The 24,153-nt window shown below is 35.7% G+C and overlaps 3 protein-coding genes across 9 annotated transcripts in view; all 3 read right to left on the bottom strand.

Moving 5' to 3' along the window:
• LOC145684416 (uncharacterized) overlaps positions 1–24,153 on the bottom strand; it is a 270,639-nt gene that overhangs the window by 26,348 nt on the left and 220,138 nt on the right. The window contains exons 1-2 of one of the 7 annotated variants that reach the window (XM_081756746.1): positions 2,064–2,810; positions 984–1,072 (exon numbers count right to left, since the gene is read on the bottom strand). The exons of 1 other annotated variant lie outside the window; for it this stretch is intronic. The gene's annotated coding sequence lies outside the window, so the exon portion shown is untranslated. Of the gene's footprint in view, positions 1–983; positions 1,073–2,063; positions 2,811–3,039; positions 3,145–24,153 lie in introns of those variants that run through there. 5 more of the 7 variants (XM_081756749.1, XM_081756751.1, XM_081756747.1 and 2 more) reach the window with 5 other exon arrangements.
• On the bottom strand, positions 11,475–12,980 carry LOC145683217 (E3 SUMO-protein ligase KIAA1586-like). Its single transcript, XM_081754583.1, has one exon. The coding sequence runs from the start codon at positions 12,978–12,980 to the stop codon at positions 11,475–11,477; it is 1,506 nt and encodes a 501-aa protein (XP_081610709.1).
• LOC145683216 (protein GVQW3-like) lies at positions 17,447–17,869 on the bottom strand. The gene has a single exon (XM_081754582.1). It carries the CDS (start codon positions 17,867–17,869, stop codon positions 17,447–17,449), a length of 423 nt encoding a protein of 140 aa, XP_081610708.1.

Here is a 24,153-nt window from a genome sequence, read left to right as displayed (position 1 = left end):
TTGGATCAACGAAGTTTAAACTCCCAAATTCGGCCGTTTAAGTTAAAACCAAGTTCATCCATCAAATGACAGAGACTTATGCTTGAACGTTGTTGGTGCAACAGACGTTTTCACTGAACTTGGTTATGATCCTCGTTCAACAGTTGAACTTCGTTGGTGCACACGGCCAACGCGTTAAAAATTAAACTTTCAAGTTTAAACGTGGTTCACAGACTTTTGCTGCACCATTGAAAATCGAAGTTCAGTAAACCTCGTTTAAGTAAACTTCGGTCAATTTTAAAATCGACTATGATTGATTGACGTCTTTTGTCTCTAATATTCGTTTAACAAAGTGACAAATGAAGAAAGCATACTGCGTGGCGGGGTTTTCGACTTTCTAGATTGTGTGCATCTCGACTGAATACAACATAAAAAATGGACTAATAAATTATACCTGTAATGAAATAAAAGAGTGATACTTGGTGCTGCAATATTGATAGTAGATTTTAGATTAGATTGTAGTCTGTAGTTTCACTCTACGGATTTATAGTATAAGTAGTAGTACTAGTAGTAGTTGGAAACGGTTAGAAGACCCGCAGGGGGTTGTTAGGTTTCGTTCTCGGTGCAGTTTTACTATATGGATACACAGATTGTAAAATGTATAGAAAAATATGGGCAAGTCTTTAATTTGCCCATTTTAGTCCAGAACAGAACCTAACTAACCCCTGCAGGAATCTAACCCGTTCCTACTACTATTACTACTTATACTATGGATATGTAGAGTAAAACTGCAAACTGTTTTCGACACAAAATAGACAAATTAAAGGCTTCTTCAATTTTTCTCCGTATATTTAACAATCTTTGGATCCTTATAGTAAAACTACATCATTAAGATTACACTAAATTTATAAAAAAGAAAAAAAATATAATGTGGATCTATCTGGACCAGTGGTGATTTTAGGAATTGGCTGGAGAGAACATCTAGCCGAGAACCATGAAATTACCTCGGGACCATATATCCTATGCTCAATGTGGATTCCCAGTATTTCCGTTACTAATACATCTCTTCCCAGTATATTTAAATTCGCCACCACTAGAAAATAAATAAATAAATAATAAAAAACTTATGGAATCCACTGACGGGGAAAATTGATTCAACATCTATACATATTTCATCGTGAAAATGTTATTCTAATGTATTTTACACCCTTTCCTTGTTGTTGTTTCCCTACAGTTTCCAGTCAGCATAGGTAAAGTTGAGGAACGTAACCATTTATTCTTCACAATTATGATCTAACGTCTTCTGCATTCTTAGTTTCTCACCTGTTTACCAGCTGCGTACACATTTATAATATGCTTGCAACCTTATATATTATAAATACAATAACTGCAAAAAACATACACGAGTGTGTGCTAAGTGGCCAACATAACCTGAGTTTGTATCTATTCCGATTCCAAGCAGGGCACAATTTAAGGGATCTCTCGTGATTTTGTCTGAGAAAGCAGCCAGATTAGCGATGGTGGTGTGTGCATAAGGAAAGAAAAGTGTGGAACTACCAACCTCTTGTTGTCCGGTGCAATTTCCCAAAATGCATTCGTTACACATGTAAGAAATATGTGATATAGAAAGAGCATTAAAATGTACGATTCACAATTATACAATTATAATGCAAAACTAGCTTGTATCAATCACCTACTAGAGATTTGTACGTATTTTTTGTTCTGATTTGTTCATTACCCAAGCAGACGGTTCTACCTAATTTTGACACGTTCTTACATTTTCAAAGTCAGTGAGAGCTTTCTTTTAGCAGAGCATGCACTAAATAAAGAGCTCCATTACTACTTGCGGATTGACTTCAGGATGGCTCAGTATCGTATAAATAAAGTGAGGACGTACAGCATAAAAACTGCTGTGTATATCAGTAATAATTCATTTCAATATGCTGTGACAGATGGTAATTACTTATATTCACACTTTCCTTCCCTCTTGAAAAATATTTCAAGCCGTAGTTTACCTATGAATTTTCTACTTCCAAGAACCGTCTGCTCGAGTCAACCCTTCATTTGCTTACTCGTATACCCACCATCGCAAATTCACCTGTTCCCTACGGACGCACCTCGACTATAGCCCTCCAGCTTCACATTGGCACAAACCGTAATTGGTTCAAAAATAGCTTGTAAAGTTTTGTGCGTGGTTTTGAGACGTGTGGCTTTTGCTATATGTAGCTAAGTTTGTATGTGTCTTATACAATCGTACGCAATTGGTTGATACTACTCGAGGAGTAACTAGATAATAAGTTTTACGATAAATAATTGGATAATAAGTTTTACACTGTTTGCATGGAATTTTGACAAGAAAATACTGTATTTATAGACATAACTTTTATGCCCTTATAAGGTTAACCTTCACTGGTAAATTGTTTAGCAAATACATTGTCAAAAGTACTATGAGCCAGTGATGCCAGATTTGTAACAGCAAATTTCCTTCCGAACCCATGAAATTTCCCGATTAGACGCAAAACTTCCTGCCAACTAAAAAGATGCAATTTACAATACCTAACAATAAATAATTTTGAGAAATGTCACTTTAGAGGGCCTATAACGTACAGTCGAACTCATTCTCGTAATATAAAAGCCACAATTTACAGTTATGCATAATAATATCACATAGATGTTGGCACAATATTAAAAAAAAAAAAAAAAAAAATCAAAAACACTGAACTTTGTTTTATAAGACCACAATGCTTTTCTTTATGGTTTGGAAGGAGACGGTATATTCGGCAAAGGAACACAATACAGTTTTCTGTGTTCACAAGATTTTTGTGTTGCTGCACAGCACAGCGAAAAGATCGGCTATTTACTCACGGTCAGTTCGCAGCAGGAGTCCTTAGTACCAGACCCTTTTTGTTTAATTTTGTATTTAGCTAGTAGCTTTCTTCTGTCATATGGTTGCTGGCTATATGCCTGCTTAGTTCGTCAATATTGAGATAAGTCAATGAAGGAATTGTTCATGTGAGAGAGAATGAGCAAAAGAAGTTAAAATGATGAATGAAAGCATACCAGAAAAGTTGAGAATGTCAGAATTTCCCGTTTTCAGCCTATTTTAAGGAAAAATTCCCGCATTCCCGGCAGTACTTGCAATTTCCCGTTTTACGGGAAATTTCCCGCCAACTGGCATCACTGCTATGAGCAGATTTTGTCAAAAAGAAAAAAAGAAAGAAAGAAAAGAAGAAAAAAACGCACAGTATATTAGTTATTTTCTAGTGGGTTCTCTATTGTAAAGTTACAGCCTCGCAGGTTTTCTGTCTACATATCCTCCTTATTTCATTTTGCGAGTTAAACGCTTTACCTGCAATTAAAAAAGAGGTGTACCCGTAATCTACACAGTTTATTTTATTTTATTATTATATTTTGCTCATTGTATCTAGGAAAAAAATCATGAAACCACGAGCAAAATAATTTTCCGAACACGAGGAATGTATTGTAATTTCATTAGTGGAAATATACAAAAGGCCTTATGCAGAGTCGTTTTGTAGAATGATTAGGGTTATACTAACAGCCTGACTAATGCAGGAAACATATGTTAGTCGAACTCTTTAGTATGGCACTAATAATGCTTCAGAACGACTCTGCATAAGGCCCAAAGATACTATTGGATGTAAACGGACTGACTTGGATTAAAGAAGGTTAAACCCCCAAATTCGGCCATTCATGCTAAAACCAAGTTTATCCACCATTTGACCGAGCCTTAATCATAAACGTTATAGAAATGGAAATGAAATACTAATAAAACAACCCGAACCGCTGTTAGTAAAAGACATCGGTCAGTCTGCTGTCTCTGACTCGAATTTCTGTATAGGTACTCGGACTACTCTTACATGTGAATTAGGTAATGAAATTTCGAGAAATGGTTAGGAAGAAAGTTCGTGTTCGGCAATGTTACGTACAAAATTCTAAAGATAATATCTTGAAAGCATTGTGAACATAAATATGTATGCGCAAATGTTGATAAAATGGTAAGATATTTCTCTGGCAGTTACCCAACCTTAGATGGCAAAAGTCCAAAAGCTCGTGTCTCAACTTTTTATGCAATTTTAGATTCTCGTTGCATTCATTTCCCACCGTCTGAATCTATGTGTGTGCAATGCTCGTAAGCGAAAACCCAATTAAAAAAAAAAAAAAAATGAAAAACCTAATTTTGAAACCTCGTATCCCGTATAAAATTAAGACGATTTTATTGCTCTCCTGAAAAGCTTGGTTTTGAACCAGTTATGAGGTTTTGTACTTTCGCCGACATGTTTATAATTTCAGTAATATAATATGTTGTAATAATATAAGTAGTTTAGTACAAGTTTACAATATCAAAATTACATATAAACTCTTTATCGGTGTAAAAGTATGTGAACTTCCTACACCAATAGATTTTCCAATATATTCACTCGCATAAAACATATTATATGTAAGTATACATTTATGCTTACTCTCTAACTATAATAGAATATTAATGAAATAACATAATACCGTTCAGAATATACATTTTAAAGAATACTCTGGAGACATCAATAATAAGTATACTGCGATTTAAAAAAAAAAAAACTAAATTTAAAAGCACAATATAGTATCAGAATGTAATTTTTGGGACAATGTTTAACAGAAGGGGTCCAGCTGTTTTTTCCCTAAAATATGTTACAATTTCGGTAGTTTCTGTTCACATTAGATTAGCTCGGGTTAGACTACTTCATGTTAGATTATATTAGTGTAGGGGTCCGGCACATTTTTCGAAAATATGATAGAATTTCGCTAATTTCTATTAATATTACGTTAGTTTAAGTTATTTTAGTTTCGGCTAGGTTATGTTTGGTTTGAACACTTGCATCTTATATTTCTCCGGTAAATTTTGTATTTTTTACGTACTTCTGGACCCCGTATGCTAAACATTTACCTAATTTTATTCGTTTGTACATCATTTCCCGGAATATTCCCATTTATGGGAATCTTCATACGAGCATTCCCGAATAATATTTATCCGTAAATTTGCCCATCACTAGTCAAGAAACAATTTTTATGATAATAAATTGGATTATCACATGAAGCATTTTTGTCGGCCGTGTGCACCAACAAAGTTTAAACGAACGTTCAACATTGAACTTTAAAGTTTAAACGTGGATCCAGGAGTTTTGTTGCACCATTGAAATACGAGGTACAGTAATCAGTACATCTCGTTTAAGTAAACTTCGGTGAATTTGTAAAATCGATTTTCATTGGTTCTCGTCTTTGTCTCTAATCTTATTTATTGGAATTTATTTATTTATTTACACCAACACCAAGTTGACCAGACGTCCCGTTTTAGCCGGGACAGTCCCTTATTTTCAACCGTTGTCCCGTTTCTTTCTGATTCTCAAACGGGACGCCTAAATGTCCCGTTTTTAAGCAAAAATGAACCAGGTGTCCCGTAATTATTATTTAAAATATAAATGGTCAATCCAAATTCTACGCTCTTCCCTACCGACACTCATAGGAAAGGTTCAGTCGTGCCTAGAACTACTGAATATTCAAATGAGAATTGAGTATTCTGTGGTTCAAGTGGGAATCGAGTGGTAATTCTGAGAGTTGAAGTAGTTAAAAGTATTTTTGTGTAGTACTTAAGTTAGAAACGTTGCGTTATCATTCTTACTTGTGTATTTTGTAAATAAAAAACACTACTGAGTCCCAAAATGCAATATGGAAGTTACTCCCCCCTTCCCCCGTCGCCGATCCGTATGCGTTTCGTTTTTGAAAGTAAAAGTTCTGGTCACTTTGACCAACACCAATAAAAGAACGAAGCCCCATGGGTGTGGCACCAAGATGGGAATATAACATGGCGTTAAATCATCCACACCGCATCCTAATATATACCGACGCTTCTAAACGATCCCACGCAGGAGAGGAATAAACGGGAGCGGGTATATACATACCCCATTCATCGCAATTTGTAATACAAAGACTACCACTATACAGATCCCCAAACGGTAATTCAATAATCTTTCTAGATAGGCTCGAGAACTAGTAAACTTGTTGAGTAGGCCTAGTTTTAGAAATTTTAAGATAGTCGTAGGTGGTGATCTAAACTCTGATTTTGACGTAACGACAACAAAGAACAGTGTAGATGAATTAAAAAATTTGTTAAGGCAATTTAATTATAGTATTACAAATATGAAGCCAACAAGAGGTCTAGCTTGTCTTGATAAACATATTTATAAATTTCAATTTATGTCAAATTCATTGTGATGTGTCAATATTTCCTTTTTCTGATCATGATTGTGTATGGATAAAATTGGGTAACGCACTATTAAGTAAGGAGGTTGATATCTTGTCCACAGAATGCAAATTAGTTGTTTCTAGGCCAATCACTGAGGGTAAAATATCTGAGTTTAAGAGTTCACTCTGCAACATGAATTGGTTTCAATTGCTGTCGAATTACAATGACTCTAATGCACTGTTTGAACGCTTCTTGAATTTGTTTCTCTATAACTTTGACATACTCATCCCACAAAGAATTTGTAAAGTTAATCGGAGCCTACTGAAAAAGCCACATAAAGAAAATAATTCCACGTGGTATACCCCTCAACTTTACTCAATGAAGTGTGAGGTGATGTTACATTTAAACAAATATAAGAGAGAGAAAAATGATGGAACTAGGTCAGTCTATGTGAAAGCTAGGAATACATATAAGCAAGCTGTTAATGAAGCGAGAAAGCAGTATACTTCGGCAAAAATCGAATCGTCTGTTAATAAGTGTAAACAAGCTTGGAATGTAATTAATTCTATAGTTAAGAGTAATAGGGACTGTCTTTACCCCAATCCAGAAGATTTTAGTAATTATTTCGTGAGCTCTGTAGATGAAATACACAATAATATTGGCAAACCTGATGTAACAGCAGTCAATCTAATGGAACAATCTGTAAATCCTATACACGATAGTTTTGTATTTAGAAATACATCTCCCCAAGTAGTTCTCAACACTGTAAATAACTTTAAGTGTTCAAATAGTGTTGATGTTTATGGATTGTCGAGTAATCTAATTAAAAAAGTTATTGATTGTATTATACTGCCGCTTACCCATTGCATTAACCAATGTCTAACACAGGGAATCTACCCCGAAGTTTTAAAAGTATCACGAGTTGTACCTGTATATAAAAAGGGACCCGAGAATTGTCCATCTAGTTATCGACCAATTTCTCTGGTGCCAGTCTTCTCAAAAAATCTTGAAACTGTGATACATATGCAGTTATGTGATTATCTTAATAAGTATAACGTAATTAGTGATTCACAGTTTGGTTTTGTAAAGGGTAGATCTACTGTTGGAGCGATTGATTCGTTGGTAAAGAAGGTTATTAGAGGCTTTGAAAACAAGGATTTTGTTCAGGCAACATTTTGCGATTTAAGCAAAGCCTTTGATTGTGTTGAACACACAATTCTCCTTAAAAAATTAGAGTATTACGGTATCAAGGGTTTAAGTTTTAAATTATTCAAGTCTTATTTAGAAAACCGTAAACAAATTGTTTTTGTAAATAACAATAAATCTGGTATTGCATCAGTTAAATACGGAGTACCCCAAGGTTCAGTACTTGGGCCACTTCTATTTTTACTAATGATAAATGATCTATCTTACTTTTTATCTGCTTACTCTATACTATATGCTGACGATACGACCTTCCTAAATACTAGTCCTTATCTTAGTAGACTTAATTCTATAACTGAAAATACATGGGATCAGGTTGTGATTTGGTTTAAGGCTAATGATTTTTTACTTAACGAAAATAAAACTCAACATATGACTTTTAGTCTAAAAGAAGTGCCTGCTGAGAATAACTCAACATGTGTGAAGTTCCTAGGTATATATATTGACAACAAGTTATCGTGGGAACAGCATAATAATTATATTTCTGGGAGACTCTCAAGAGTAATATATCTGCTAAAACAACTAAAAAATCATGTTCCTGATAACTATGTCAGATCGGCTTACTTTGCTTTTTTTTCAGAGTATAATTTTGTATGGCATATTATTTTGGGGTAACAATTATCATGTAAATAGCATTCTTTTAATACAGAAAAAGGCCATCAGAATTATTTCAAAGGTAGACAAATTAGCTCATTGCAGATCTTTGTTTATCAATCTTAAAATTATGCAATAATCAATCTATACATTTACACAGTACTCCTCTATATAAAAAGTAATCACCAAAATTTACAACTCAGGGAAGACATCCACTCGTATAATACTAGAAGCAGTAAATTCATAAATGTCCCATATCAACGACTGTCCAAATCATTAAATAGTTATGAAACAATTGGAATAAAATTGTATAACAAGTTGCCTGCATCACTAAAAGATGAACATATAGATAGATTTAAAAGTAAGTTAAACAACTGGTTAGTTGCAACGCCCTTTTATTCTTTACAGGAGTATTTTAATTGTTCAATAGAAGTATAACGTATTTTGTAATCTCGTGTTGAGCTTGTATTTAAAATGTATGTTATTATTGTAATTTATTTTATAATGTCATTTCATCATTAATTTAGTTATAGATCATTATTTATTTATACTTACGTATCAATATTGTATCAAATTTTGACGTTGTCTATTGCTGTGTATAGCTTAACGACAATAAAATTCTTTATTATTATTATATTACCGAATCAGGTGTCTATTTTCCATGCTGAATTATGGGCTATACGCACAGGTTTGAGACACGCCATGGAACGAAAATACCGATGCTTCGGCATCTGTAGCGATAGTCTCAGTGCATTATAAAGCATCCAATCTGCGGCCCTCTCGAACCGTCTGACATGGATTCACAACAATATTAAACAACTCACAACTCTTAAGGACAGAGGACAATGTGTCAAATGTTCTCATACGTTCGGACATTTCGGCATACCTGGCAATACTGTAAGTGATCATCTGGCAAAATAAGCAACTCATCTAGACAATATCAGCAACTTCCCCCTTCCAACGGAGATCCTACATAGACAACTTCAACAGCGAAGACAGCAAAAATGGATACTTATCAAGAGCAAAACAGGCACCGTGAAGGTAAACATTTCTGGTCTCTATTCCCACGGCCTACGATCGAAAAGTGGATTTCGCCTCAAGGTTGGACAAGTATACATGTATGTTTACTATTTCGGCTATATTTAGGTCTAGCTCCAACGCCGTACTGATTATATAAATAAGGATACCGTAATACTTCTCTCTTTTATTGTGGGAATCACGAAAGACGATTTGTTCACTACACATCACTGCAAATCCAACAAGCAGAACACGTCTTCTAGGAAGGACTGACTACAGTACATCTATACGATCATAAACAAGTCTAACCTTATTACCCAAACGAAGAAGAAGAAGAAGCATAGCGCGTGGCTGTCTTTTCGACTTTTGAGAGTCTGCATAAAGTTCTCTAATTTCAGTGGTAATTCTGACAGAAAAAATAATGAAACCATGAACAATTTTTTTTTTCGAACACGAAAAATGTATTATAATTTCGCTATACTATTTTCATTTCGAATCTGCGCTTCCAGTTTACAACATAGTTTCCCTACACGGTCACCTATTCCCCTCCAAACACAACATACACAAACAGCGTTGCCAGGGGAACTATTTAATACTCAATGCGCTAGATACAATCTATGGTAGGAACCAAATACTTTTATAAGTACAAAGTTTTGGTGTATTTCCGTTCTGTTTGCTTTTAAATTATGAGTATGTGGGAGATATGTGTATTTATTCTCAATATCTTAAGGGCCTACTTTTTCCCTTTCACACACACACAGACACACACACACACATATATATATATATATATATATACAGCATAGGCGGCGATTAGGGGGGCAAAGGGGGCAGTTGCCTCCGTACTTTTTTTAAGTAACCCGTTAAAATATATGGTTTCATTTGGAAATGTAGAGGTTTTTGTATATATTACTGGTTAATAGAAAAAATGGTGCTATATAATATTTGCCGCTGCGTCACTACGTATTGGTTGTCTTTCCGTGGAGTAAAGGAAACTACAGAAATTGCGTTTTAATTGCCACAGAAAATAACCCAGAAATTATTCTATTGGAGCACAACAATTCCAGCATACTTGCACTTCCTCTTATAAGGGCTCGATATGTTAGTTAGCCGCTTTGGATCTAATTGAGAGAACATTTCGCAGAAAAAGTATTTCATAAGTTATTCTTTAATTGCACAAAAATTGACAGTTCCTAAAATGCATTCTGTTCTTTCTAAAGTAAGGCATATTAATTAAAAAGAGAGTAATAAGAAATAACTTCTACCTTTTCTATTGTTTTGTAATGTAATACACGAGTCAAGTGGTGTGTTTAGGGGTGTACGAGTGTATATACAATAAAATTTAGTGAATTCAATATTATTCTAGGTATTAGAATTATTTTGTATAACTGGAGTGTGGAGCAGTGCTTAAAGTGACATCAGATGAGGTGACGGTATGGAATAAATATGACCACTTTTAGCACTACTTTTGCCAGAACTAGTAGCGTATTTAGGGGGGCCTCCGGGGTTAACCCCCCGGAATTTTATTTACTATATTAAAATAAACGGCATATCTTGCAGAATTTTCACATTTCTAGGACTGAAGTTAGTAGTCCACCCGAAACAAAATCGTAAATACGTCACTGGCCAGAACCCTAAAGAACATCTCTACTCCTGACATTTTTGCACCATTTTTGATGTGAAATATATATATATATATATATATATATATATATATATATATATATAGCGAGAGAGAGAGAGAGAAAACAAATATGTAAATGTTTTATTCCTCACAATCATCATCCTAACAGAAATATTAATATTCAATGAATATTATTTTCCGTTGTATCCCATTGTATTGCATTGTATTCCATTAAATAAAATGGAAACTTTAAATATTGCTAATCATCATATTATACGGTAAATAATTACCAGCACATAATACAAATCCAGTGAACAGAAAACTGTAGCCGGTTTACGATTAAAAAAAAAAAAAAAAAAAGAAAAATTCTATCAGTTCAAAGTGTAAAATTCTTATACTTTCTATATAAGTGTGGACCTCTAAAAATATACAAAACAAATTGTACATAGACCTACTTTAGAACCAAGGGCGTCATTTAGGGGGGCAGGATAGAGTTTATCGATAGAATAGTAGTAAGTCAGTGAAAAACGGGAAATTTTACTTATATCAACGGGTCTTGCTTCCCCCAAACAAAATCTGAAATGACGCTTCTGTTCAGGGGCGTCATTTAGGGGGGGGGCAGGAGGGGGCAATTGCCCCCCCAAGAGTTTGAGTAATACATATACGTTAATAGATTGCTTACTAATATACTAGTATAAAACTTGAAAGTCTTATGTCGGTGGTGCTCTTGCCCCCCCCAAGCGAAGTCTGAAATGACGCCCCTGCTTCTGTTTAGAATACGATTAGAATATTAAACTATTTTTACCAACCTGGCTTCTATTACATACAAATGTATGCTATCCGGAACATTAAGTCATAGTACCTACCACAGCTTTTTATAAGGTCCATCTTCCTTCTTTTCTTGTTGCTGACTTCTTCTGTAGTCTGCACTGCGCCTTCCTTTACGTAACCAAGACTTAACATACGGCTCAGGATTAAACGTGTGTACAGGGGTCCGATTAATGACACAAACATTATACTCGAAACTGTACTAATTTGTAGCGAATTTGTAAGATCAGACGTTATTATGTTCATTTTACTGAAACCACGTTCACAATCTGCACTGCTAATTGCTATGGTGTTAAGAGCGGTGAAGCACCTTTTTACAGTTTCAGTAACAACCCTCTTCCCTGTTACCTTATATTGCACAAAGTCACGAAGAACATCATGTGAATTTAATCCAAACCTAAAAGCAAGTTCCTTGATTTCTTTCTCACCTTGTCGAATGCCACCGGAGTCACTGAAAACAGATTCTATTTGACTTATTAGCTTGTGATTCGTATCGTTTTCATTAATGGTTCGCATTTTGAGATTATCCACTATACACTGTATGAATTGACATCTGTTGACAGAAGGAAAATTAATGTGCTTGTTAAGTTCCACGCCTTTAAAAACCCCGGTTTCAACACTTTTGAATACTTCAGCTTCACTGTCGCCTGGCGTACACTTTAAACTCTCTATCCTATTTATATATAGCTTTATCATATCATAAGCCCTTTTTATGGTGCAGTCACGCATTTGCAATAATTCTGACAGACTTTTTAATTCCTGCAGAATATCAAAGAGAAGTCCTAAAAGTTTAATAAAATTGTAGGAGCTTAGTTTATCTGCTAGTCCTTGGAACTGACTTCGCTCTTTACTGTTGCGGCAGCTGTTTTTAGATTCTGTAGAGCAATGTGTATATACTGCAGTGTATGAACTCCATACAGATTCTACACAGCGAAAAGAAGACGCCACCCATCTTACATCTATAATGCGACCTATCTTTTTAAGTTGACTTGCAACATCATGTGCACACTTTTCAAGTTCGTTCGAATTTTTTGGAGAGAGGCTGTACAGCTTGTACAGAGCGCTAACCAAAATACTAAAATGATTCACACCACCACCAATAGTCTCCAGTGCATCATTTACAGCAAGTTCCAATCTATGGCTAAGGCAATGCCACAACACGATTTTGGGAAATGGTTGTTGTAATCTTGATCCGACTACAGATTTTTTCCCGCACATAACACTAGCACCATCACTTGTGAAACCAACCAGGTAGTCCGCGAGATAATTATCATCAAAACCGTTCCTTCGGAGACAATCTATAAGAACGTTGTATATTGTATCTGATTTTTGATCCGGAAGTTCCAATAGTTCTAAAAAGAACGTATAAATATCATCACTACAGTTATTGTCTTTACTTTCAACTCCTTCGCTATCCGGAATACGCGCACGTATATAAATATTTAACGCGCTTTTGTTACTTAATGTGGTTGATTCATCAACAACAATGCCTATCATGGACTAAGCACATTTAATTTTCTCAATAAGTCTACTTTTCATTTCAGCACTAATGTGGCTTACAATGTCCGCGCATACAACATTACTGTGTAAAATTCGCCCCATATCAAGGCCGTTGGCAGCTTGAAGATCTATTAAGTGGGAATGATCCAGATCTTGTTTTGCAGTATAGTATGCTGTTCGAAAAACTCGACACGTTGTTTCAAAGCTACATTTATTTTCATTGTCGAAAAGTTTTTCTAAGCTCTGGTTTTCAGCTTCCAAGTGTATTTTTTTTTTCGCGGTGCAGTGGGCAATACTTTTCTTATGTTCGAAAATTTTCTTCCGTAATGAATGTTGTTGCATTTCCGTTGTAGACCCGAAAGGTTTAACACTACCCGCAACCCACTGTTGTGACAGCGATACGCCAACACTTGAATACAATTTCAAGCCCTGAACTTTACCACAACTTACACAGCCAAGAGTATTCGAGACAGTTAACCACGGATACTTTTCTTTAAACTTGTTAACTTGGTTTTGGCTCCAGCACAAAGGTGCACTATTGGATTTCAACAATTGGTCACTAGTATCACTTAAACTTGAGCCTGCAGATTTCTCCTGTAGACTTCCGGAGACTTCCTGTGAAAGACCTACACCAGAATTACTTTTCTTCGCATTACCACTAGAAGCACTGAAATAAGATTCTATTGACCTCTGGGTACGCTTCATATTTCTTAATTAGCACACCACACACAACATTAAAGGAGCAAAGCAACACACTTAGAAACAGCCTGAATTAGACATGCGTAGTTCGCATCTGCCAAATGTCGAAAACAACTCTTTCGTAGGCGCTGTAGTAAGCTGGGAACTACGCGAACTAGAGCCTGTCAATCTCAGATGAACCCTCGGAACTATGCAAAACATAGTTAGGTCCCACCCGCGCCACCCTCTGACGGAGGAAACTCTCCCTTTGATTAGGGAAAAGAAGTGAATGACCTCGACTTTGTTGCCAATCTGTCATTCAGTCGTTTGGTCTTGATGAGTGAAGATCGTAGGTTACTTAAAATGGCTAAAAAGGCAGAGTATAGCGAAGTCCGTCAAATAAATCATTGTGGCAATGCTTCCGCATCAAACAATTGAAAGCTTTCGGATCGCAGCAACTTGTCCCTCCTCTTTCGAGGGACGTACGGGAAAACACACATTGAGAGCAGCAACACAATACCAGAAGGGGCACAGCGTTCCCAATGTGTGTAATTACAGAAAATGTGTGCAATTTTGTCTTGTGTGTGCATTTATTGTGTAATGCCAATCTGTATACATTTTGTGTGTAATTTGGCACAATTCAAAATTTTGATCACTAATGATTTTTGCGAAGTTTTTTTCATTCAAATATTCATTATTTCCATTCTTTTATTAAAATTGCCTTCTAAAACTACAAGCGACAACGCCTGGCTCCAGAGCGGCGCAATAAAAACTATCTTGATTCCTTGGTACCTCACTTCTTGTTTTTCAGAAGCGGGTGTCATGACCGTTAACCCACACCCCCATGCAATGCCTCTTTCTTCAAGCAAATCAACATGAATGAATGTTGTCCCTCGATGTTGGCCAAAACATGGGGCGGTGGGGGATAAGAAGTCTTTTTTTTTTCTCCAATTGTCAAGAAAATGCCATTTTGTAAACAGATGAACGACGGAGTGAACGAGAGGTGGGAGGTATTTTATTGAACGAAGGACAAAAATGAAAATGAAATGAAATCTTTGATAGTACAAACATATTTGTTGATTCAATGCTAACGTCGTCCTTATTTCTATGTGTATTTTTTTCTACAATTTAAATAATTACAACTTAAAAAAAGTTATTTTTACCGGTGTGCCATACCGGCCGATTTTCTAGCTTTCGGATGCATAACCGGCTCATACCGCCTCACTTTAAGCACTAGTGTGGAGTGAATGTGTTAAAAGAAAGTGAAAACTGAACCTACTGACAACGAACATGTTTCGGGAAGTTCCAAAAGTAAATAGCTCTTTAGATGTCGTAGCATATGCTTGTAGTATTTACTGATTTTCATTTTCTAAGAGTAATAACATACATTTAATAGCATGTGTGAAATTAAAAATTAAGTTGTTCATTAATCGTTAGTTTCAATATAACTTGCAAAACAAACGTAATTATTCATTACTATGATTAATATTATCCTTTCTATGTATTTGTTTTGCAAATTTGTTATTAAATAATCTGATCACACAATTTTCCAGACAGAATTTTAAGATGATCATGAGCAAGAAATCAAATCTCTTCTTACACTTTCGTTGTTTAAAAATACAAATTGCTAGTACCTACTTGCGTTGCTCTTGTCAATTTATGAAATATGTGTCAAATATATGTCAAAATATGAAATACGAAATACGGTATTTTAACTGAAAAATATAGTATCATATTAGTTATATAATCTTTCGTCAATGTTTCAGAAATAACCAGGAAAACTAACATTTATATACAAATATTCAGATCATGTGTTGCTCCCCCACTTTTAACGTTTAACCGCCGCCACTGATATACAGTGTTCGAAGTAGAAAAAAAAAGCAGAGGCGGTATGATTTATTGATATTGGCTCAACATACCGGCTATTTGAATATTGTGTTGATCACTGAAAAACCAGAGACGGTATGTCCTCATTACTGAAAAACAGAGGCGGTATGGCATACGACCGCATACCGTCTCACTTCGACCACTATATATATATATATATCCCTGGAATACACAGGGGGGGGGGGTGCTGGAGCACCCCAGACGTTATACTTATTGCCACCGTGACGCTGTTCTCGGGCACATTGGTTTGTGCTTCCGTGCATTCTCATTTTGGTGCGTGACACTCACGGTGGTGGGTATGAAGTAAATTGTTTCGTTTCAGAAGAGAATATATTCAAGGGGTGATATTGGCTTAACACCCCACCTGTGTATTTACGTATGTGAAATTCAATTTTTGACGAAATTCGTTTTAGATACTTTGCGTGCATATTTGTTTAATTGCATGATGGCGAAAGTGAGTGAAGCTTTAAGCAAGTTTACAAACTTTGTACTAAACACATTAGAAGATAATTCTGATTCTGAAGGTAATTTCAGTGAGTCCGATGACAACATTGAAGCACAATCGGAAGTCGATAATGAAATTCGTGCAAGTGCACGAGTAACACGAAGGGTAACATCGAGAACGACCCAGCAATAAGGGGAGCCTCTATATTAGGGAGAAGCGATCATAAATAGAATTCTCACCCACCCCCCTCGGAGTTTCTACAAGAACTGGGGATGCAGTTAGCTAGACCGTACATGCTGGAGCGCTTCAAGAAGATTCTTTCCACTGATTTGTCTACTGGTATCAGAAATATCCTTGGTATTCAAGAAGAACCATCACCTGTAATTGGCTCAACACCTTGTGTTCCGAAGCAAGCACGATGCCAAGTACGCCCTAGGAATAAGAACAGAAAAACTAAATCTTTTATATAAAATGCAAAGTGGCTGTTTATGCTGAGTACAGAAAGGAAGTCCGCATTTCCTGCAGTAAGGAATAGCTGTGTCTGTTCAAAAATGCATACAAACTATTATTATGTATTCTTGTAAGTGATAAAGTGAAATAAATATGTTTAAGTTCGAGTATTAAAATTTTAGTAGAGTTTAATTATATGGGGTGCGCTGGCACCCCACCTGTGTATACACGTAAGCTTTCTTTGTCTGAATATTCCAGGGATATATATATATATATATATATATATATATATATATATATATATATATATATATGTGTGTGTGTGTGTGTGTGTGTAGAGAGAGAGAGAGAGAGATCAGTCAGTAGGTATGAGCTAGAACAGTTGTGATAGGAATTAATGCGTACATACATGTAAAATTCTTTCTCATTTTCTTTCAGGTAACCCTACATTTCCCATACAGTGTTCAGGATGATGCGTATTGCAATAGATCTACACTTTTAGTAGTTACTTGGGGCGTTCAGAAATGATTGGCACTACAATTAACTTGTTTTCACAGGAACAATTTAGTGAACAAACGATTAAAGTTTATTTTAGAGGTATTCACTGGCAATGTCTGTGTACCTTTGCCACAGGTCTGGAAGCTTCCTTATTTGTGTAGCAAACCATTCTTTGGGGCTATCTCTCTGCCCCTGGCGGACAAATGCGTGAATTTCATCATTTATGTTGAACTTTTTACCTTCCATGCCCTCTTTCGTGTCGAATAAAGCATAGTCTCTAGGAGCCAGATCCGGCGAACCGGGAGCCATTCTACCAGCAGTATCCCTTCCTGATCCAGAAAACGGTCGCTATTTATTTCCGCACGAATAATCCCATCCGTGCCTTCTTGGGACGAGGGCTTCCAGTATGCCTCCATTCCATGGACTGGCGTTTCCTGGAGTGTCGTAGAGGAACCGTTTCGTCGACGGTGACCAGACGCTCAAAGAACTCGATGGGATTTTCACTTTACTGTTGCATCAACTGCTGGCAAATCTCCACATGCTTTTGTTTCTGTGCAGCGGTGAGGTAATGAGGCACCCATTGTGCGCACACCTTATGCAGCTTCAAATCCTCATGAATGAAACCCCCTGATAGACCTGTTTTTTTCTCTAGTTCATCAAACGTGATTCTCCTGTGCTCCATTATCAAATCATTCACTCGCGCGGAATTGCTAGGTCTGCGTGCAGTTGCAGGACGCCCAGTGCTTTTGTTTTTTGCAGCACTGTCTTTGCTTTCTTTGAATTCGGATACCCAAGGAAATACGGATATACGACTTGGTGCTTTGTCCCCACATACGGCTACTAATCTGTTGTGGATGTCTGAAGTATTCACTCCTTTCCTCCAGAGAAACCACACTGTCCACCGTTGCCCATGTGTGTCTGCTTCCATACTGTCTTTTCGCTGCCCACCAGAGTCCTGGCAAGTTACTGCTGCTACAATGTGCTACATACGGAAAGAAACAAAACTTTTAGTGGGGTTTGATAGTACTATAGTCTATCTTAATGCAAACATCAGCAAACATTTCAAACTGCTACTTGGCACCAGTTATAGGGGGAAGTGCCAATCATTATTGAACGAACTAAATAATAGTGAAGAACCTTGGTTTTCAGAGCAAGACAACACATCTGCTACTCAGCCTACGAGCACACCGAACTCTGTAGTATTACTTTCCAGCTATGAAAATGTGTGGAAAAACACTCCGAAGACAAAAATGCAGAAAATTTGTACACAATCGGCAGCAACAAAACAGGTGCAGAAGCAAAGAGAAGATACTATGAGAAGAAAAACGCTCTCATGCTACGGAAACACAAACTTATGGTACGCGAGCATACTTTGACAGTTAAACTTCTTCGAGAGCAAATTGGGTTAATGCAATTAAAGCAAGAAAAAGAAAAAAATAATTGATGAAGGCACGAAATGTAATTCTCACGCTTAAATCTGATTTACAAGAAAAATTTTAAATAATCAGAGTTTTCTTATATGAGATGAGATGGGTATTTATTATTTAATACATAAAAGTGCAGATCTTAACGAAATATCAACATTTTTTCCAATATTTCCTGTATTTCCTCAAGCAACAGATTCTCTTTTAATTTACATGTACTGCTTCCTTCATGCATTTTATGTACGGTTTATTTCCTTTAGTATTCAGGGTGGAAAATAAGTTCACTGATGATACAGTCTAGTGATGAGTAAATGCAAGACTAAGACCGGGGTGGTCTTTGTCTTGGTCTTGGTCTTGCACACCCGGTCTTGGTCTTGGTCGTACATGCAAGAGTCTTGCAAGTCTTGCATTTAAGAAATCTCAAGCGTTTCATAGGTAAATTTTACTATGGATATAAGGGATAATAAACTCTACAATGCGCCAATAATAACGGAAATACAATGTATGTTTCTAAATGTAATATAGTTTAACTTCGTGTAAGTATGATGATAGTGTACAACACAGGTGATGACCCTTATTTTTTAATGGGTGCCCGCGCTTCACTTCTTGTAAGATATGCCTAAATCACAACGTTTCATAATCTGTTTACATTTTTCAACAGTTCCAACACTCCACTGGTTCCCAAACTGAAAAGGCTACCCCTGATAGGCATGAAAGAAAATCAAGACGGCACAGATTATTGAAATACCATGATTCCGAAATTATTTTTACGCTTTAAAGGCGTCAGATTTTTCTTTTCAATCACGATTAGCTAATCCTTGTATTAATCAAACTTCCAATTAAATATTGAGATTTTGTTTTACTAATTCCAATATATACTCTATAGGACACAAACATTCACATTACGCAAAAGTGATTAAAAAATTGCAGGCTTGGAGATACATGGCCATGGAGAAAAAAAAGAGAATTAGCTGTGTTGAACAGACAACGAATGAGAAGGTGTTAAAAAATAGCAGTAGGAAAAAAAGAATAACTCTAGATATTGTTAAGAGGAGGAAGAGGAGCTGGTTAGGATATTGGCTGAGGAGGAATTGTATTATGAGAGAGGTGTTAAAGGGTATATAAAAGAAGGAAAGAGAGGGAGGTAGAAGACTGTAGTTGAAGGAAGGTTTTAAAACAGAAAATTGCTACGTCAAGACGTAGAAACTAGCTGAGGACCACCGAACGTCGAAGCTTCTCAGTTACAGAAGTAACCTGCCAATAATGGCAGAATAGCTATTGTGAAGATCAGGCACGTAGTCAAGGAGGGGTCCGGACTCCCCTTCGAGACCATAAATAAAAAATTATAGAAGGATGAAACGAAATGAAATTAGAAAAAAGCATCAGGGTTAAAAATAAAAAGCTACAGAAAGCTTTTGGTTATTCTTGCTTATGAGGAGATTTGTATTACTTGTAATATATGGTGGCAATGTGAGCGAGATATCCTGAAAAAGTCAGGGAGTTTGAAATTTCTAGAAAAGTTACGGAATTCTCAAAATTTCTGCTACTAGTGAGGGAGATTTCAAGATTTAAAGCATAGTGCTTTTGTGTAATAGCATGGGCTTTTTTTTTTATCATAAATTTTCGTTATCGCATCCTTGCAGTATCAAACATGTTATTTCAAAAATAATTTCTGCTGCTCCTTTAACCTGTCATTTGGAAAAGACAGTAGTTGACGGAAAAATAAAAACAAAAATTTATGTGGAAAGAAAGTTCTGTTAACATTTGATTTAACAGAGAAAGGGACGCGGATATTGTAAGATATTTTACAAGCTATTATTGAGTATGTACTTTTCATAATAGTGAATATGTACCTTTTATAATAGTTGAGGTCATAACGAAAGGAAAATTGTTATATTTGAATAAACAGTGGAAGGACGTAAATATTGTAAAATCTTCTTCAATACTTTGTTTTTTTATTATTTTACTCGAGATTTGTTCATAGTTTGTTATTAAAATATTTATCAACATATCCTCATTTTATTGTCCTACCAAACCAATATATGTTGATAGTAAAGTAGTTTAGATTGATCGAGCTCCTGGGCCTTCAGAACTTTACGTCATGCCCCCCCTGAAATCCTGGCTAAACGAACCAATATATGATCCAGTAAAATAGTTTAGAATGATCGAGCCCCAGGTGTGATGACAACAATATTTCACGTCACGGACCCCTTCCCCCCTTCACGAAATCCTGGCTACGTGCCTGTGAAGATGATGATATATTTAGCAATATTGACTAAAATAGATAGATAAAAATTAAAATAATAATTATTATAATCAAACCTCTTAATATTTTAGAATAATTTGAGTAAAAAATGAAAACGATTCAATTGTCTATGTCCTTTGAGTAAATTTAATCTATATAAATACTTTTGTCTTGTGTTGGAAATACAAAGTAACGGCATCAAACTCCAAGTTATTTGAAGTCTCACTTGTGAATATGGATTACTATTTTATAGCATCAATTACCCACTTCGTTGGGTTAAACTTAAAATAATAATAATATTAATAATAATAATATATTTCATTAGTCAATTGTTTCTATTAGTAAAGCGTTCTCTGATATCGGGCAATTTCGATTATTTCTACATTTCTCTCCCCTCCTCCTCCCCAAGTTGCGGGGCTGAATTTGAATTTAAACGGCAACAGAAGTGTCACTGTTTGTCTCAGAAACCGCAAAAACTAAGGATTCACCACTAATATCGGTCATTTTCAATAAACTTATATATCTCCATCATCCCATGTTGCGAGGTACGGCGTCGGAAGTGTCATTGTTCATCTCAATGACCTCGAAAACTATGAGTTCGACATTGATAATGGGAATTTTTGATAATTTTATATATATATCTTGTTCCTCCCCCAAGTTGCGGTGCTGAATTTGCATTTAAACGGGATCGGAAGTATCACTGTTCACCTTAGCGACGCCGAAAACTATGGATTCGACACTAGTATTTTGTCATTTTTGATCATTATTATGTATCTCCCTCTCCCCAAGTTACGAGGCTGAATTTGATCGTGAACGGTATCGGAGGTGTCAGTATTCAACTCAGCGAACTGGAAAAGTATGGATTCGAAAATAATATTTATCATTTTCGATCTTTTTTATGTATCTTCTCTTCCCTCCTCCAAGCTACGGGGCTGAACTTGGATTTAAATAGCATCGGAAGTGTTACTGTTTTTCTCAGCGACCTCTAAAACTATAGACTTCATTTTATTATCGGTCATTTTCGAACTGTTTTTCTCAGCGACCTCTAAAACTATAGACTTCATTTTATTATCGGTCATTTTCGATCATTTTAAAATAGCTTTCATTCCCCCTCCCCTAAACTGCACCGTCAAAGTGATAGGACAGAAACTACCTCAGGTCCGATCCTCATCTATGTTGAAAATTAAATCGAGTTCGGTCGGGTGGTTCAAGAGTTATTAAATTTTATTTATTTATGTACATTTTCCATCTCCACCTCCTACGGTCAAACTGATTTGTTAAAAAATCGCCCTAAGTCAGAGCCTCAACTATCTATTAAAATGCTATAATAGCAACTAAAAGCGCCTGAACTCGAACCTATAAATTTGGCTTTCAAATCTTTCATTTACGGTTACGTGTGATTTCACGTTTAACAGAGACAAACATTTCGAGTATTTGTACTTGAAATAGTCTAAACTAGTTAACTATATCTTTTTCATAAAGTTTATGATATAAAATTATTGTTCAAAGCCTTTGTATTTTAATAAGCCTTCTCTAAAATCAATGCATTGTGAATTGTGCTTTTATCTTCCGAGTTCTTTTAAAGTATATTTATATTTTTTGTAGTCAATCCTTTCGACAATGAGATCTCGCAAGCTACAGGCTCTAGAGAGATGACGTTTTCACTGACCGATTGGAAATTTTGCGTAGATTGTCCAGCTCTAATTGAATATTTAAAACAAATCATGGCCATTATTTCTTTATTATATTCTTTTGGGGTACACTGGAAGCGTTGAAATTAAAAAAAAACAACTAAAACATCATATCCTGTGCGTTATACATTCCAACACCACAATGTTGTATATTGGGGTTGTATATATCTCAGGCGTTTGTTCCATGGCCAAATAATAGTGAAAAAGGAAGGATAACCATTTCTCGAGTCTAAGATACATCTTTATTTTTTGAGTGTTTTGCCCAATCAACACCATATATAAATGACACTATAATTAATTGTATATGTAATGTATTTGCTTATTACATACTGCATGCAAGAACAAAGAAAACACTGGTCGTACATGAGAAACTCCAACCGGAAGTAGGCTCAAATCGTGCAAACGGTGCGAGATGAGAAAAAATAATCGAAATTATCTCCTCTTTATTATACCCTTTGCCGATTTTTTTTTTATCAAGACGTCTTTCACTTGTAAAGGGACATGCATATATGCTGTGAGGAATGAGAAGGAGATTTATGCTCATATGCGAATGATGTGCTGTGTAGAGAACGCAGGTTCAGCTAGTCTATGCTGAAAATTTGATTGAGATCGATTGGATGGTTCAAGAGTGATAAAGTCACAAAGACAGCACTTATATTTTTAATTTTTTTACATCTCTCTCTCTCTCTCTCTCTCTCTCTCTCTCTCTATATATATATATATATATATATATATATATATATATATATATATGTGTGTGTGTGTGTGTGTGTGTGTGTATGTATATTCCTCCCCTATGTTGCATCGTCAAAGTAAAATGAAAAATCGCTCCAGGCCTGAACTTCATCTATGTTGAAAATTCAGGTGTCTAAATGAAGATCGGTCGGGTGTTTCAAAAGTTATTAAGTTTTATTTATTTTATATATATCCCTCCCTTCCTCCTCCCCTAGGTTCTGCTATCAAAGTGGAACAAACTCTAGAAAGCTTTCCAGGACTGAACCTCATACATGTTAAAAATTTGATTGAGATCGGTTCAAGAGTTGTCACAAACTTAGTCTTTTTTATTTATATTGATTTTTGTACATCTCCCCCTCCTCCTCCTCCTCCTCCCTACATTGCTCCGTCAAAGTGAACTGACAGATAACATTCTAGGCTTGAACCTCATCTATGTTAAAAATTTTATCGAGATTGGTCGTTTGGTTCAAGAGTTATTAAGTTTTATTTATTATTTTATAACTCCCCATTTCCCCTCCCCTAAGTTTTGCCGTCAAAGTGAAATGATGAAAACGCTCCAAGGTCCAAACATTATCTTGCTGAAAATTTGATCGAGGTCTGTCGGCTGGTTCAAGAGATTAGAGGTAGCAAAAATAGTAACTTTCAATTTTATAATATAAATTTACTTTAACAAAAGAAACATTGACCAAAGCTTAAAACACACTTTATTTTAAATTATAATAACGGTTTCGGATATCGAACATATCCTTCTTCAGACAATATAGAAAATAAATCGTGTTATTATAATTTAAAATAAAGTGTGTTTTAAGCTTTGGTCACTGTTTCTTTTGTTAAAATAATCAATCCAAAGGCATGGATAGCTTACTATAAATTTATTGTTGTAGTATAATGTTATATCGTTCAATCCTCGATGTGCCGTATAACTTAGGAGGCTAAAAGGTATATTAATAATTATTCAATGTATACGCATCCGCCTTGAAATCAAACTTGCGATCACATGCTCTAAGTTTTTGTCAATGTCATGAAAATGTTATTTCGATATTAGTTTTAAGAGCACACATTGAAAATTTCCAACGGATGCTTGGGTCTCGGAGCCAAGACCTTACCCATGTAGTCG

The sequence above is a fragment of the Thermobia domestica genome, chromosome 4 (genome assembly GCF_964235325.1).
Source record: "Thermobia domestica chromosome 4, izTheDome1.hap1.1, whole genome shotgun sequence".
In the NCBI taxonomy this organism is placed as follows: Eukaryota; Metazoa; Arthropoda; class Insecta; order Zygentoma; family Lepismatidae; genus Thermobia; species Thermobia domestica.
This window is presented reverse-complemented; position numbering and strand designations above follow the sequence as displayed.